Source organism: Clarias gariepinus, chromosome 4 (genome assembly GCF_024256425.1).
Source record: "Clarias gariepinus isolate MV-2021 ecotype Netherlands chromosome 4, CGAR_prim_01v2, whole genome shotgun sequence".
In the NCBI taxonomy this organism is placed as follows: domain Eukaryota; kingdom Metazoa; phylum Chordata; class Actinopteri; order Siluriformes; family Clariidae; genus Clarias; species Clarias gariepinus.
The window spans coordinates 9,326,211-9,343,608 of NC_071103.1; the positions used below are offsets into that span (position 1 = coordinate 9,326,211).

Genomic DNA, 17,398 nt, shown 5'->3' on the forward strand with positions numbered 1-17,398 from the left:
ATACAAATAAAAGTGAATTGAATTGATGTAATAATGCATTGGGGGGCAGAGACCACCAAAGATATAAAACGTAATAAAGAAAATAATTAAGCCTAATGAGTTATTTCTAGCAAACAAACATAGGCTTTTTAGAATTTTAGAAATATACACTAAGCATCAACTTTAATAAGAACTCATTTAAAAAGTCTCATCACCTATTGTCTGTACCGCTTTATTCTGTATACGGGGGACCTGGAGCCTATCCCAAAATTCTTACAACTACACCACCATGCTGACAAGAACATAAGTACACCTGCTTATGTATAGTTGACTAATCAGTTAGTCATATGGCAGTATAGAACAAGAGCTTCCATTAATGCTTGCATCAAACATTAGAATGGGGAAAATGTAATGGGCTGGTTTGAGTATTTTAGAAACAAGTGATCTTATGGCGATTTCACACACAACAGCCTAGAGTTTACACAGAATGGGGACAAAAACAAGCAAACAAAACAAACAACTAAATTCTGTAAGTGATGGGTCAGCAGGCAGAAAGATGATGTGGTTGAGACAGATCAGAGAGTGACCAGACAGGTCATTGCTGACTGGAAGTCGAGAATAACCTGTTTTTATTTTATTTTTTAAAATAAAGTCTATTTTTATGCAGAAAATCTTAAAATCAGACTGCACACCAACTAGAATCTGAGGTTGTCATGCGCACGGGTTCAACCAAACCGAATAACTGAAAAACAAAAATGTCTAGTTAAATAGCTGCATAAATGAATGGGTGTACAGATGTTCCTTTAACATATTATTAAATTAGAAAAGTTGATTTCTTTTAATAATTCAATTCAAAAAGTAAAAATTACTTTCACACAGTGTGCGACTGCTGCTATAAAGTTGGAAGCACACACTTGTATAGAATGTTTTACCTGTTCCAGTATGACAGTGTTCCCGTGCTTATAGCAAGTACTATGAAGGCATGAGCTGCATTCTATTCCACAGTGTAGTTTTATCATTAGTGTATATTAATGTCATCCTCAATAACATATATAATAAATATATAAATCCCTTTTCAAGCTCCTTTTTTTGAGCTAAAGCGAGGCACAGTGACTGGTGGGGAAATGTTCATGTTCACTTCCGGTGGAGTGAAGCCCCACTTGTTCCCTTTACCTTTCACAGTTCCCTTTGAACTGAGCAGTTTCACTCCCTGGGGTTTGGAAGCACACTTTACAAGGCTCAACACCCTGTGCAGCATACTTCAAGCTGATCGGAACGCACCCATGCTTTGCCAAGGCTGGAGTGGAAGATCCCACAAATCCAAAATTAATGCATTTCCAGAAGATTGGTGGTAACTACAGTGGTGTGAAAAACTATTTGCCCCCTTCCTGATTTCTTATTCTTTTGCATGTTTGTCACACAAAATGTTTCTGATCATCGAACACATTTAACTATTAGTCAAAGATAACATAATTTAACACAAAATGCAGTTTTTAAATGATGGTTTTTATTATTTAGGGAGAAAAAAAATCCAAACCTACATGGCCCTGTGTGAAAAAGTGATTGCCCTCCTTGTTAAAAAAATAACTTAACTGTGGTTTATCACACGAGTTCAATTTCTGTTGTCACCCCCAGGCCTGATTACTGCCACACCTGTTTCAATCAAGTCATGCCACAACATCTCAATAGGATTCAGGTCAGGACTTTGACTAGGCCACTCCAAAGTCTTCATTTTGTTTTTCTTTAACCATTCATATAGGAGCTACCTGACACAGAGAAGTAGACCAAAAGCACCTCAAAAGCTAGACATCATGCCAAGATCCAAAGAAATTGAGATCTATCAGTCTGGTAAAGGTTATAAAGCCATTTCTAAAGCTTTGGGACTCCAGCGAACCACAGTGAGAGCCATTATCCACAAATGACAAAAACATGGAACAGTGGTGAACCTTCCCAGGAGTGGCCGGCCGACCAAAATTACCCCAAGAGCGCAGAGACAACTCATCCGAGAGGCCACAAAAGACCCCAGGACAACATCTAAAGAACTGCAGGCCTCACTTGCCTCAATTAAGGTCAGTGTTCACGACTCCACCATAAGAAAGAGACTGGGCAAAAACGGCCTGCATGGCAGATTTCCAAGGCGCAAACCACTTTTAAGCAAAAAGAACATTAAGGCTCGTCTCAATTTGGTAAAAAACATCTCAATAATTGCCAAGACTTTTGGGAAAATACCTTGTGGACCGATGAGACAAAAGTTAAACTTTTTGGAGGGTGCCTGTCCCGTTACATCTGGCGTAAAAGTAACACAGCATTTCAGAAAAAGAACATCATACCAACAGTAAAATATGGAGGTGGTAGTGTGATGGTCTGGGGTTGTTTTGCTGCTTCAGGACCAGGAAGGCTTGCTGTGATAGATGGAACCACGAATTCTACTGTCTACCAAAAAATCCTGAAGGAGAATGTCCAGCCATCTGTTTGTCAACTCAAGCTGAAGCGATCTTGGGTGCTGCAGCAGGACAATGACCCAAAACACACCAGCAAATCCACCTCTGAATGGTTAAAGAAAAACAAAATGAAGACTTTGGAGTGGCCTAGTCAAAGTCCTGACCTGAATCCTATTGAGATGTTGTGGCATGACCTTAAAAGGGCAGTTCATGCTAGAAAACCCTCAAATAAAGCTAAATTACAACAATTTTGCAAAGATGAGTGGGCCAAAATTCCTCCAGAGAGCTGTAAAAGACTCGTTGCAAGTTATCGCAAACGCTTGATTGCAGTCATTGCTGCTAAGGGTGGCCCAACCAGTTATTAGGTTCAGGGGGCAATTACTTTTTTACACAGGGCCATGTAGGTTTGGATTTTTTTTCTCCCTAAATAATAAAAACCATCATTTAAAAACTGCATTTTGTGTTTACTTGTGTTATCTTTGACTAATAGTTAAATGTGTTTTATAATCAGAAACATTTTGTGTGACAAACATGCAAAATAATATGAAATCAGGAAGGGGGCAAATAGTTTTTCACACCACTGTATATAACACCTAATAGGGACTAAATCAGGAATGGGATGTTTAAAAAGCACTTGTATGGTTGCACTTGGTGATGGTTTGGCATCAATAAACTTTTGGTTTGCATATTGTGCATATATACTAACCTAGCCACTGAGACACCCAAACATCTCGCTTATTTTACAACTCTTTGGAACTGTACTGAAGTAATGATTACCATGCTTTCAAAATATACTTCCTGATGATGCTCGAGAGCTCTTTCCAACATATTTTAAAATATCCTATAGGTGTTCTGCTTGGGTTAAGACCTGGTGATTGTAAAGGCCAAAGCATATGATTTACATTATTCTCACACTTATCAAACCATCCAATGATCTTGTACTGGGAATGGGGACATTGTCATTAGGGTAGAAGGAGTGTTAGGTCAGAAGAACTTGGTAGTGTTTATGTGGATTTTCAGTAATGCTTTCCTCTAAGGTAAGAAGTGGATCCAAACCATCCCATGATGATTATTATACGTAGTGTTATATTGTAACTGGCTGATATGTTTGCTTAGGTCTGCATCAACCACCAGGGGCCAGGAGTTTATAAAGCTATAGCAGTCGGGCCACTTCAAACCTACGTGACACCAATGAACCTTGACAAGTGCACCATGTTTGCTTGCACTTTACTGAATGATCAAGTAATCATGTATAACAAGCAGAAACTTTATTGTCAGCTTTTATATAAAGTGATTGGTACAGAACACAAAGTGGATCAATTTAACACATGATATAATTTCCTCAGAGAAGCACATATTGTATGAAAGTGTTATTCTTTGAGAATGTAGAAAGATTCTCTCAGACTCAAAGTTGCAGACTTTCCTTTTTTACAGTTTATTCAAAGCAGCTTAAAATATATCCAAGAAAAAAAATGTGTGTGAAGAAAGTGGGTGGGATTGGGGTAGGGACACTATACTACACAGTACTGCACTCCTTTATATATATATATATTAAAAAAAGAAAACGCTTTCATTAACATCATTTTCTTTCACAACACTGGTGCAACCTCAGAACCTCAAAACTTCCTTAGAACCTCAAAACTTGCTCAGAACTTTCTCTTCAGTTCATTATATCCTTTCTGTACCCATCATCTCAACACTGTTCTTCTAATGCTCCCTTTTCAACTTGCCCTTCATGTGCCCGCTTTAATACCTGTCCAATGATGTGATGCAACTATTTTTTAATGCAGCAAATAAAAAAAAAACAAGAAAAACAACAACAACAAAAAAAACCCACAACAATTTAAGCTGTCTATAAACGGAAGTAATAAAATACATATTTAAAAGGGAAACAAGCTGTAAAAACTGCCAAGAAACTTTAAACGTACTACTCTTGCTGCCAAGGGCAAATGCTTTCCAGTCCAAAACAATCCACTGTGGGTTTAACTCTCCACCCCTTGTGCTGCTGGACGGAGGTCAGCAAGTAAGGACTAACAATAAACTGTGGGCCAAGTATATACTTTCTACACTATTTATTCCTCACCACCTCCAATTCATCATCTTGGACTGGTGTAAATTCTATTGCAAAGCGAAGCACCAAAAGCTCAGTTGACAGTATAACTGCCAATAGCATTTTAACTATGCATTCAACTTCGCATTCTTACTTACACTCCAACAAGAGTTGAGAGTGTGTACCATGGCATAATTCAAACCCAGCTATAATGTAGAATGACATGTTGTGATGGAATACATCTCTAAAAAAAAAACATCTTTATGTATGGTTCATCATTTTACATTTTTGGTCGTGTCATTTTGCATAATGTTCTACATGTAATAATCCCTGTGTGTAAGTATAATACTGCTGCATTTTAGGAGTGTGCTGAATCTGGACTCTCAGATGATGATGATAATGGTGTTTACAAAAGAAGACATTTGGATGACTTTTTCCCCGGAGTGGTGCTGGTGAGTTTGACCTCACGGCCTGATAAGCCCTGTATAAATATAAAAATAACAACAAAATTAAATAAAAAAAAACCTTTGGTAAACGGGTTCCTGAATTTAATGTACAGTAATTAAAGTCATGATTCAAATCTATATTGGGGCTGAAATGATATGAATGATTACTCTAAAACACAATGTGAAAGTTGACACTATTAATATGTTAAATTTATTAATAATGCATAGCACATATTTTCTGTCAGTTTCATTTAGCACATTATTGTATGTTTTAAGATACACCACATGCACCAGTTTCACTTTTGTTTGAACGACATTCTCTCTCTCTTGGTTAGTGCCAAGATAAAATCATTGTGTGTGACCTGGGTTTATTAACGGTTATGAGTTGATCCTTCGGCCATATACTGTAAAATCCCAAAATATACAAACATGCCTCAATTAAAAATAAATTACTACGTGAATCACATTCATAAGATAGAAATGTACAATTTAAAAATTTTAAATAATTTAAAATAAAAAAAACAGCAGGAATTCGTCTACATGTACTTTATTCTGATTATCAGCAACAAGTATGTCCTGAATAAAATGCATAAAACTACTGATATTGCGTCAGGTAATAGCTCCTTAAAAGCATACACATGCTGAAACACAACACTCGAGTAAATATACTAACAGGTTTTAGAATTTACACTCACCTGCTTTGTGCTATATTTCGTCAAAATATCTCGAGCCAGAGCAGTGAAGGACTACGGAGAGAAGCATTGGGGATGAGAATGCATGACCTTCCATGTTTACAATAAAGTTTTCATTCATGTTTTATTTACGGTTAGTTTGGCAACATTGAGTTGTGAAATCACAAGTGTTACTTTCATGATAAATAACGTGGGGTGTTCAAGTCAACCAGGGACTTGTGATGATATTTCTCAGGAATGAAGGTGTAGAGGCGATAGAAATTTACAGAAGGCTTCAAGCAAAGTACAGTGGAACCTCGGATTACGAGCATAATTCGTTCCGGAAGCGAGCTCATATTTCAAACTTGTAAATCAAAGCACATTTCCCCTTAAGAAATAATGGAAATTAAAATAATTCGTTCCACAGCCCAAAAAAATAAATACATAAAATTTTAACACAAAATATAAAGTAAAAATAAAACAAATTAACCTGCATGTTACCTTAAAAAAAAGTAAAAATAAATCTCGACAGATAAGTGTTTCCATTTATGCGCACAGGCGCTGTCTGTGTTTTTCTCTCTCCTGCGCTGCTGAGTGTTGTGTTGTGCGCGTGTGTAATTTGACACCATGCCGGTTGTGTGTAAGTAAAGCACCCCCTCTTGTTTTTCACACACACACACACACACACACACACACACACACACACACACACACACACACACACACACACACACATTAAAGGCGCGCGCGAGAGAGAGAAAGAGAGAGAGAGAAAGAGAACCGGCACAGTGTCAAATTACACGCGCGCACACACATTACACACACACTCTGCAATGCAAGAGAAAGAGAAACACACACACACACGGATGTTGATTATACCAATAAGAGACGAGCACTAAGACCCAGCAGGGAAGATGATTACCCGCAGCACAAGAGAGAGAAAAAACGTTGGCTTAGTTGTGATCACGTGACGCTCGGCATCAAATCGAGAAGCGCATGCATGATACTTGATACTCGGTGCTCGTAAACCAAGACAATGCTCGTTTCCCCAAGTCAAAATGTATTAGAAATCTTTGCTCGTCTTGCGGAGCACTCGTAAACCGAGTTACTCGTAATCCGAGGTTTCACTGTATGGTGATGAGAATCTTAGCCGCAGGAAATCATTTGAATGGTAAAATGTTTCAAACAATGTGGTTACTGCCACATCCCTGTTGGAATGTTAGTGAGTTCCTGGGAGGCCAGTGTTCAGTCTGATCATGGCTCCGGTATACTAAAAACCTTTTACCTTGATGGTATCCAAGCACTAGTGAAAAGCTAGAATAAGTGCATTAGTGTAGCAGGGGATTATATACTGTAGTAAGGGAGTTCTTAGTCCTGTTTTGACTTGAACACCCCTAGTATTATTAAAGACGATATTCCCGTCCGACTTTAACAGATACAATCATCAGTTGTCTGCTAACTCGGTTTGTAAAACACAGTATGTACTGTCTTACCTCCTCAACGTTGATACTTGACTTTGCACTCGTCTCAAAGAACCGGATCCCATCATCCTTTGCGAGCTTTCATTAAAAATGACAGTTAGAAAAAGGATCTGAAATTAGGCTTGAAACTACTCATCACACACGCACTTACCTTCGCACCCATCTCCTTAGACACCTTCCTCTTGGCTTCGATGTCACACTTGTTTCCCAGCAGCATTCGACTTACTCCTGCTGATGCATTCTGGGAAAAACAGAAATCAAAGAGGCGTGCTCAGATTCTGGATCTTGCAAATTAGCTACTGTGTGTTCACAAGAAAAGTGTGTGGGTTTTCCTGGCATACTAACAAAAATGCAAACCACTCCCATGACTATAATGCTGTTAGACTGGAATGGGAGTCACACCACTTATTAAGGCTGCGACTATAGATTACAAATATTAAGTTCAGGTAAATAAAAGTGGTTGCAAATGTATTTCTCTAAAATATATAGTAATTATTGAAACACAATACTTCAAAACATAAAATCCTTTCATCTTACCTCTTTGATACTCTTCATCCAGTTTTGAATGTTCTCGAAGGATTTCTCATCAGTAATATCATACACAAGGATGATACCCTAACGTTTAAAAGAATACATTACAGAGAATAAGTTTATTGTGTAGAGTATAATTCTAATACAACTTTATATCATTGGCCATAAAATTAAAAAGAAGCAAAAATGTAATATCTATCAATTTCTAAAAAATGCATTTTATTATGAACTCTCTTCAATGGCATGGTTAGAATATGGGGGAAAAGTCAAACACAGACACACAAACATATGCAAAAGATAGGGAGCTGTATTAGTGACTCATTTTCTTCTTAGCTGTTCAATTCTGTAATGTTACTTGCTTCCTCTAAATACAAGATTTCACAAACACGGTAAAAAGATAGTTGTGAAAGAACTGGAGGGGTCAACTGCACACTTCACATGTGTTAATCTTTACAATATGTGCTTAACCTCAGAAGAAGCATTTTCCTTAGAACACTGGGTTTGACGAAACGCATGTTAAACGACATAAAATGGGTTTCTGATTTTCTCTCTTGTTTTAGTCAGGGCTAGTTCTCATGCTTCAGTCCACTCTCGCCAGTCACCTAAAAGGGCAAGAAGACCTCATCATTTTCTTGATTTGATCATTTCAAACTGTTGCCTATGCGATGTCAGGGGGTGGTGTCATACACTCAGAGGAAAGTGCCATCTGTCCTCTTTTGCATACATGATCACACAGGAGCTCATGATTGGCTAGTGTTGCTTTACCTAATATGGAAGTGTAAAAGAATAAGAGAGTATGCTGTCACTCCCTCATGGGGCATTGATAATCTTGCAATCTTGTGGATTCCTGGGCCATGAATGGCTGTGGCCTTGTCTGGATTCACACTTACAACCTCCACATGATAGACTGACTGTTTTTAGTTAGTTAATCAGAGAGGTATTGAAAAACTTATGGCAAAATTTGGCATAAAATATATTATTTTAAATTACCACATTTAATGATTTTAATTCGTTAAAAAAAACAGGATGCGTACTCCTGCTAGAATATTGATATGAAATTATTTTTTATTTTGAAATGCATGTTTTCAAATAAATATTATCTCAACAGATATATCCTGATTAAACTAGATTTGCAAGCTAAACCTGAAATATAAGTTAGTTTAGGATGGCCATCCAAATGATACATGCAACACTCAAAGTATAGTAGAGTGACCGCTCTGAAGTTAAGGCTCTGGGCTAATGATTGAGCGCTTGAGTGACCTTTTACTTAGATTCAGCTCCTCTAGGCTAAGATACAATATGTGAAAAAACACTATGTGAATAATGCATGCGTGGTACCATAGCTCCTCTGTAATAAGCTGTAGTGATGGTCTTAAATCTCTCCTGCCCCGCTGTGTCCCTGGGAAAAAAAAAACAAACAAAAAAAACACCACCACATGTTTAGGTATGGAAACTGGACTTTGTGCTATCAGCTGAAGATACAGCTAATCCTCACGTTCAGAAAGTATCTGCCGCAGCACACTGATCACAATTAAATCACGGTCCAATGTGCAACATACACTGCCAGTACATTTTCATTTAATCACCTTTATCTTTAAATAACAGTACACAGTGTGGTGGCCAGTTCATGTGTAAGAATGATTCCTCAAGCTCCCATAAACATTTGCTCACAGGTTGAGTCATGGAGTATTGATTTTCCATCAGGGACAAAAAAACTTCACTGATATGATAATCTGGTCATTCAGTACATTCAGGTCATCAGCTAACTTTATTTTATTGTCACATGACATTACTGAGCCTTCAACTGAAGCAACCCCAGATCATAACGATGCCTCTAGAGGCTTTTACAGTGGGCACTATGCATGATTTTGCCTTTTTTATCCTGATACACCCATGACTCTAGAATGGGGTTAATTTGGAATCATCAGACCACATCACCTTTTTTCCATTGCTCCGAAGTCTATTCTTCATACTCCCTAGCAAACTGAAGCATTTCTACTGATTAGTCTCACTAACCAATGGTTTTCTTATTGCCACATAGCTGTTTAGGCCCTGTTTAGCTATTTAACCCAGTTCCAGTTAATTAAAATCTCCTTAATTGTTTCCTTTGCTTTGTGCAGCCCAATATTTTGACCTTTATTTTGACTTAGATTAGACTTAATAGAGGATCAATTTCCTACTGAATGTCAGCAAGACAAAGGAGTTGATGGTAGACTTGAGTACAAAGCAGGAGAGGAACTACCAGACCTCGGATCTTCAACAAGAGCTTAGTGGAGAGAGTGGACTGCTTCCGGTCCCTAGGTGTTCACATCATGTAGACCTGTCGTTATCCTGTCACATAAACTTTGTGATGAAAAAGGGCCAACAGCATATCTAACCACTGCCCTCCAAAGTGCTCAGGAACTTTTACTCCTGCACCTTGGAGGGCATCCTGACAGGACACATCACAACCCGGTTTGAGAACAGCACCACGCAGGACAGACAAGTGCTGCGATCAGCTGAGTGCATCATCGGCACTGAGCTCCCTTAATTTACAGCAAGCGGTGCTGGACAGAGTCCAGGTAGATCGTGAAGGACCTCAGTCACGCCAACAACGGACTGTTACTGTTGTGGTCAGGAAAGCTTCCGCAGGGCCCTCAACCAGAACAACACACAACAAACTAAACAATCTGATCTGCCTTCTTTGTCCATTCACACAATAAATGCTCTCCCTACATTGCGGCTACCATATCAAAGTCAGGATGTAGCACATTACTCATCAAGTTGCACATTGCTACAGTTCCTGTACACTTTTTTCTCCTTGTGTTTGCACATTGCTCATTTTCTACATAAATAAGGACTAACTGAACTTGGCTGTAATATAACTAATACTCCTGTATTTACTTATACACTTAGCACCTCTATTTTACTTCTATTCTATAGCAACCTAGCAACCCGTCCCTGTGTGCATGGAGTTTGCATGTTCTCCCCATGCTTGGTGGGTTTCCTCCCACAGTCCAAAAACATGCAGATTTTACTAATTGCCATTCCCAAGTTACCCGTAGCGTGTGTGTGTACCCTACGAAGGATTGGCACCTTATATACAGGATAAAAGTGGTATAGACGATGAGTTAGAGTGAGTGAGTGAGTGAGTGCAATTAATTTATTGCAGAGAAATGCTTCATACTTTACGTCACAGGCACGTTATAAACATTTCACTGCCCATCATACTGTGTATGTCTGTATATATGACAAATACAATTTTAATTTAAGTTAATATTCAATTCAATTCAATTTTATTTGTATAGCGCTTTTAACAATTGCCATTGTCCCAAAGCAGCAGTGTCTTTTTAATAAAGAGCAAACAGACAGTATTTGAACTACACAACACTGGAAATAAAAAAGCACAATGCTAAGTAAATGACTGCATACTCTCTAGCCATTTGTGCTTTTCAGCAGTGATCTTAAGCAGACTTTCAGTTAAATACCAAAAGTAAAAGAATGGATCTTTAGACGTGTTAACAAATAGTAGGAAAATCCCGAAAGCAAACTTTTCCTCAGGCACAGATGCTGGGAAAGCATGATCGCTTTCATTTTAAAAATAGACTGTGAAATGGTTTGTGAAGGACTGTTTAAAAATCTTAAATCTTAAAGTAAATATTGTAATCAACATGAAACCAGTGAAACGAAACCAATTGGTTGAAACGATCCCTGTTTAATGTCATTCAGGAGTCTCCTGACCATACTGAACGAGCTGCAGGTGAGCCGGAGATGTCTGACAAACACCAACATGCAAATAAATAAAAGTGATAGAAACATTTCCAGATCTAGGACTGAAGAAAATGATTGCAACTTGGCAATACTACCAAGACAACAGAAGCAGCACTTTTTTTCGCCCCTCACAGCAGTTTATTTGTCTGTCAAACTTTACGATTGAATTAAAGCCAGGACTTCAAAACACCCTAACTCCAAATGCATGCTGCTTTCTGGGGAAAAAAAAGTCTGAGTTATTTTCAGATGGTATTTGTGAATTTTCATGTTTCCTTCGCTTCACAAAAACATTGATCTCGGTGTTGCTTTGTTAAATAAACCAATTTCTGCTGCACGCTGCTGCTTAAAGCCAAGGCAGCGTTCATGTTCAAAGATGAAACCAGAGCTCAGTGAGCAGAGGAAAGAAAACATCTTACCAGACTTGCAACTTGACTTTCTTCCCTTCAACCTCGATGGTCTTCACTTTAAAGTCGATACCTGTTAGGAGTGAGCAAGAGACAGAAAAAGGTTAACAGAAAGAAAGAGGATGTGCTGCAAATCCCCAAACAATCCCAAACAGCAAATACGGGCATTTTGACAGTAAAGGAGAGAAAAAGAGAGAGAGAGAGAGAGAGAGAGAGAGAAAGAAAGAGAGAGATGAGTCACAGATAAGGAGATCTTTACCGGGAGAACTTTTGATGTTCTGATAACTACAACTCTCGTAACTTGGTCATTTGTGTCGTGGCAGTTTTCCAAGAAACTTCCTGTGGGACAGGAGAGAAAACCTCCAAAGAGGAGAGGGAAAGGAAGGAAATGGCAAGGAAGGAAAGGGTGGTTTTTGATGTTGGTATAAAAACGATGACAGACAAACACAGGAACCTGATTTGACATTAAACTTGACATTAAAATATTTCTTTACTCCAAATGAGATCATTCTGACTTGAGATTCAAGCTTCAGTGTTTACATGGACGCTGATCTGATAAGATGTGTGCTTACATCTTCAAAGCATTTATTCAAAATATTATTTTTCTGACACGCGCAAATGGTCTGTCCACTGTGATATTTGGCAGAAACACAAAAATCAAAAGTAGTAGTTTTCAGGTTAGGTCTTGTCTAATAAATCCCATCTTCTGTATTATAATTTGTTACAAGAATTAATTCTCATTTATGGTTGTTTAGATGTAAAAGCCAATTAGTGAACCCCTTCCTCAGGCAAAGACCCAGTAGATGGAGGCAAAGGTGGGAAAGAGAAGTTCTCACAGATTTAACTACATATCGAGAAAGAAAGCGCTCCAGTGAACCCCCCCCCCATAGGGCAAACATGTGCAGAAAGAAAATATTTATTCTAAAAAGACAGAAAGAACCAGATCAAGTGTTTGCATTAATAACATAACCTGTTCAATTGATTATCGAGGGTCATCAGTTCAAGTAAAGCCACTTATTAACGCTTTATGTGGGCAAAAGTATGGGAACAGATAATCCCATTTAAATTAAAGTAAATAACACTTAAACACTTAGTGTAACCATATCAAGTCAGCGATCCAGTGAAATCACTTAACCTTTGTTATCACTTTTTTGGACCTGTGTCGACTGCTGTTTTTTTTCTCATTCTCCTAAACACTCAACTGATTGCATCCTCAATTCGGTTAAGGTCTGGTTATTGCCTTGCCCAGTCTAAAGGCACTTACACTTTTCCCCTCTTTGACGAAATCCTTTGTTCGCTGCATGATGAAGTTCCACTTAAGTAGATGCATTTCTCTGTGTCTAAAATGTTTCTTTAGACTTCTGAATTCATTCTGTTTCTACCATCAGGAGTTACATCATCAATAATGATTAGTGAGCTCATTGCAGAAGGAGCCACGCAAGCCCGAACTGTGACACTCAGCCTCCCCCATACTTGACCAATGAGCTTAACCGTTGTAGATCACAAGCAGATCCTTTTTTCTTCTCACTTGGGCTTTTCCTTTACTTTGGTTGGGGGTTCATGTTGGTTGCCAGCATTTTGTTGCATCTCTAGGCATTTCACCAATTTGACCGTCTTATTCTTTCTGCTGATGAGCATTTGACGTCTTGTGGTGTTTCTGCTCTCATAGTCTTCTTCAAACAATGGATTGTGTAATTTGTGAGATGTAGTTCTCTCCTTTACAGATTAGTATTTTTCTGATTAACTGCTGCTGTTTTCATTGGCTGACCTGTTCAATGTCTGGCTGTTATTACACCAGGGTTTTGTAAATTAAAATTCCAAATTGTTGCATTGCCTAACATTTCCTGTATTCCTTGGCTCTCTGGTCTTCCTCATATATATTTTTTTGAGACAATATGACGTGTTCACAGGTAAAACCCAGGGCGTAATCCAAAATTAAAGACATCCAAAAGTATTCGTTGTTTAAACAATCCCTCTAACAGGGCACACCGGAGAAACAGGAATCGTCTCATTGTATCTATGACTCCATTTTTTGATCTCAGAATTAAATCTCCTTAGTGTACAGCGGAAACAAAGGAATTGGCATTGCAATACTTTCAAAAAGGACTGTACAATGGAAGGATGCTTTTCCTTTTTTCATTTAATCTTTTGTTCAGATACATCTAGGTTCGTCTTAAATATTTTCTGTGACTTGCTGCAAAGAGATGAAGTGAATAGGCTGCTGAGTTGTACTGACATGTCGGCTTTGTAGGGTAGAGGAAAGAAAATAATCAAGAATTCTCAGTGTGTACAGTTAGGACCCTGAGATGTCTCGATGACCAATTAAAGCACTTAAGAGTGTTAACACCACACACGTCTTTATCGTTAAAGCACCTTTACAGAGTCTCTTGTGAGAATGACCTCAAGACCCCTAAAACTGCGGCACAGATTGCCAGTAACGTGGCATTGGTTAATGAACGATTAAAAAATAAAACAACTAACTGCTTATACAGAAGTTCTGCAGTGTGTGTCAATGGAGGAGGCTTCTGACAACGAACTGAACATTTGAATTTTCAGATATGTCAAGTAGAACCAAAAGTTAGCATTAGTTTTAAAATGCAGAAAACTTTACTGCTTCTGAAAAATGAAAATGAGGTCGGAAAAATGTTGCACTCACTAAATGCTTATATTCTTATTATTCTTAGTCACAGAAACAAATGAAAACAACCATTTTAATATTTTTTTGCTCAGTCGTGTTTGTATAAAAGATTAAATTGAAATCAATGTCCCTTTTGTCCAACATCACCACCTGAACTCATAAATGCTCTACAGGATGAATAGGCACAAATTCCCACAGAAACACTGCAAAAGCTTGTGAGCAACCATCCAAGAAGAGTGGAAGCGGTTATAGCTGGCAAAGAGTGACCGAATCCATAATGAATATTATATTTGAATACAATGCCATTGCAGGTTTGGCTATATTGTGTGTGTCTGGTGGCATGGTGGCTTAGTGGTTAGCACTATCACCTTGCACTTCCAGGGTTCGAATTCGTTTTCCACCTAGTGGTCTGTGTGCATGGAGTTTCCATGTTCTTCCCGAGCTTGATGGGTTTCCTTCGGGTACTTCGGTTTTCTTCCCACAGTCCAAAAACAATTAATTATTGGCGTTCCCAAATTGCCCATAGTATGTGAATGTGCATGTAAAAGTTGACCTGGAAGATCCTAAAACGATTGTAAAAATGGCAATAAAAACAACGGTCACCACTGCCCTCCATGTTCTCTAGTTGGACTACAGAGGTTACTAGATGGAGATATAGAACACAGTAATGCAGAAGCATAAAGACGCTCTGGGTTTTAAAGGCATTTAAGAAAAAAAAACTGTTTATTCTCAACTTTAAACTACTGTTCACTACACTAGTGCATAAAATATGAAATAAAAAAAACTCCATCTGTTCGTGTCTGTGCACATGAGAGAGAGAAAGAAAAAGAGAGAGAGGAATTACAGAGAGCTCAGTGAGCATGTGGTAAGTTTAACAGAGGAATGTGGAAGCAGAAGAGTAACAGCCAAAACACAGTACTAGTGCTGATATTTTTTTCTTTTATGTTATACATATAATACCGAAAACACGTGCGCCAAAGAATATACTTCCTAAGTTTATGTAACATGGGAGTAACCAATTTTGCTTTTCTACAAATTTTAAATTGCTAATTTTTTGTCATTTGAGAAAGATGATTTTATATGTGCCCCCCCCAAAAAAAGGCCATTTCTGTTCAGTGTTACACTGTTTCACTTCAAACAATAATCATTTAAAATGCAAACAATTCATATTTCTTTATCAGTAACGATACTAGAATGGGTCTAAGCTTCTAGAATAGGTTTTTGGTAAAAGCTTAAAAAGCAAAAAAAAATTGGTAGTGTCCGTAACCCTGTCAAATTCATGTTGCAAAATCTTAACACTCATTCATTGCCTATACCACTTTAATTCTGTATACAGGCTCATGGGGGGGCGGAAATTATCTCAGGAGACTTAGGCCATAGGGCACTTGGCCAATTAGCCTAATCTGCAGGTCTTTGGACTGTGGGAGAAAACCGGAGTACCTGGAGGACACCTTCCATGCACGGGGAGAACATGCAAACTCCATGCACACGGGTGGGATTCGAACCCAGACCCTGAAGGTGAAGGATGACAGTGTTAACCACTATGCCACTTAATATCTTAACAATATAGCATTTTACATTAATACATTTTTCAGGTTATTTTAATGTGTGGTCTAAACTGGCCAGGTTTCATTTAAATGACAGTTAAGATTGTTGAAAGATTTGAATTTAAAAAAAATCAAATCTTATCTAATGAAATACTTGTTTTTTTTTTTTTCAAATTTTATCTGATAAAAATATAAATGTGTATGCATGTTTACAAAAAACTAAAACAAAAAAAACAAAGCATGAATCAGCAGATAAGAAGCATTACGTGTTATATGATCCTATTTGAAAACTCACTTTTTAATCACCAATACCATGTTTTGGCTGTAAACTGAACGCGAGTTTAGAAGATGATGTGTGAAGCGCTCCGCCTCGCAGCCCTGACAGTAAGGAATGATCCCGTGAGGTGACAAGACTAGTGCTGACATGACCAACCGACAAACCGGATCACCAACAGCCTTAACCGACATCTCTAATCTCACCCACTTCAACCATCTCCTCGCTTTAATTCACTTTTACACTCACCGATAGTAGATATGTAGGTCGAGTTAAAGTTATCCTCGGCAAATCTGATGATCAGGCATGTTTTTCCCACCCCGCTGTCACCAATCAGCAGCAGTTTGAAGAGGAAGTCGTATTTCTTTGCCATAGTTCTTTGTCCGGAGTATTTATTAGTAAAAGTTTTTTTTTTTTAATTTTTTTTATTTCCCCCGACTTTTCTCACTTGATTTAAACCAGAGACTTGAGATTTAAAGCCAGGTCCTTGTCCTTCAGAGAAAAAACAACAACAGCAACAACAAACAAACAAAACTACAATGTCACCGGTAAATTCCGTTTTTCTTCGCTGCTCCTGTTCGTCGAGATAAAAATCTGCCTTAAATGAAACAGAAATCCACAACCTCGTTGCCCGTTGCACTTTTTGTTTAGTTTTTTTCAAGATTCCTCGGCATTTCGCCAGTTTTTCTTCTTCTTCAGCTGAAGGCCATGTCCATCCATCCACGTACAGCGGCAGCGGTTTCTCCCGAAACTTTTTTCCTTTACCGAGTTCCCGGAGGCTTACGTAGAGAGGGAGAGGCACGCGCTTTATTACAGAGTCCACTGTGAAAGAATGCAACACCAGGGGTCGCCATTTCCTCGTGTTTGTAATCGCATGACGCATGCGCAGCAAGATGTCTTGGCTGGCTTGAAAACAAGCTGCCGTTTTTTTTGTTGTTGTAGTTTTTCGAAAGCAGGATGAATATAATAACCCACCTAACTAAACTGCTGCCATCTTTAATTTTGGGTGAACAAGCAAACGAACCAGAAAATTCATACTCATTTCAATATTTTCCTATTGATTCTGTAGGACTTCTTTGCAACAATGACCATAGTTAAAGGCGTTATAAAAAATTCTATATATTTACAGTATATGCATGCGCTAAAAAGTGTCAATTTGAACTAATTACTCATTCATTGTCTATAC

At 38.2% G+C, this 17,398-nt stretch overlaps 1 protein-coding gene across 1 annotated transcript; it reads right to left on the reverse strand.

Annotated features, from left to right (window-relative positions):
• Positions 1–3,673: 3,673 nt before the first annotated feature.
• Positions 3,674–17,021, reverse strand: rab13 (RAB13, member RAS oncogene family). The gene is made up of 8 exons (XM_053493974.1): positions 16,462–17,021; positions 11,766–11,826; positions 8,938–8,998; positions 7,606–7,683; positions 7,220–7,309; positions 7,081–7,146; positions 5,612–5,662; positions 3,674–4,951 (listed from the first exon to the last, which is right to left on the reverse strand). Exons 1-8 carry the CDS (start codon positions 16,583–16,585, stop codon positions 4,877–4,879), a joined length of 606 nt encoding a protein of 201 aa, XP_053349949.1. The 5' UTR covers positions 16,586–17,021; the 3' UTR covers positions 3,674–4,876.
• Positions 17,022–17,398: the final 377 nt, after the last annotated feature.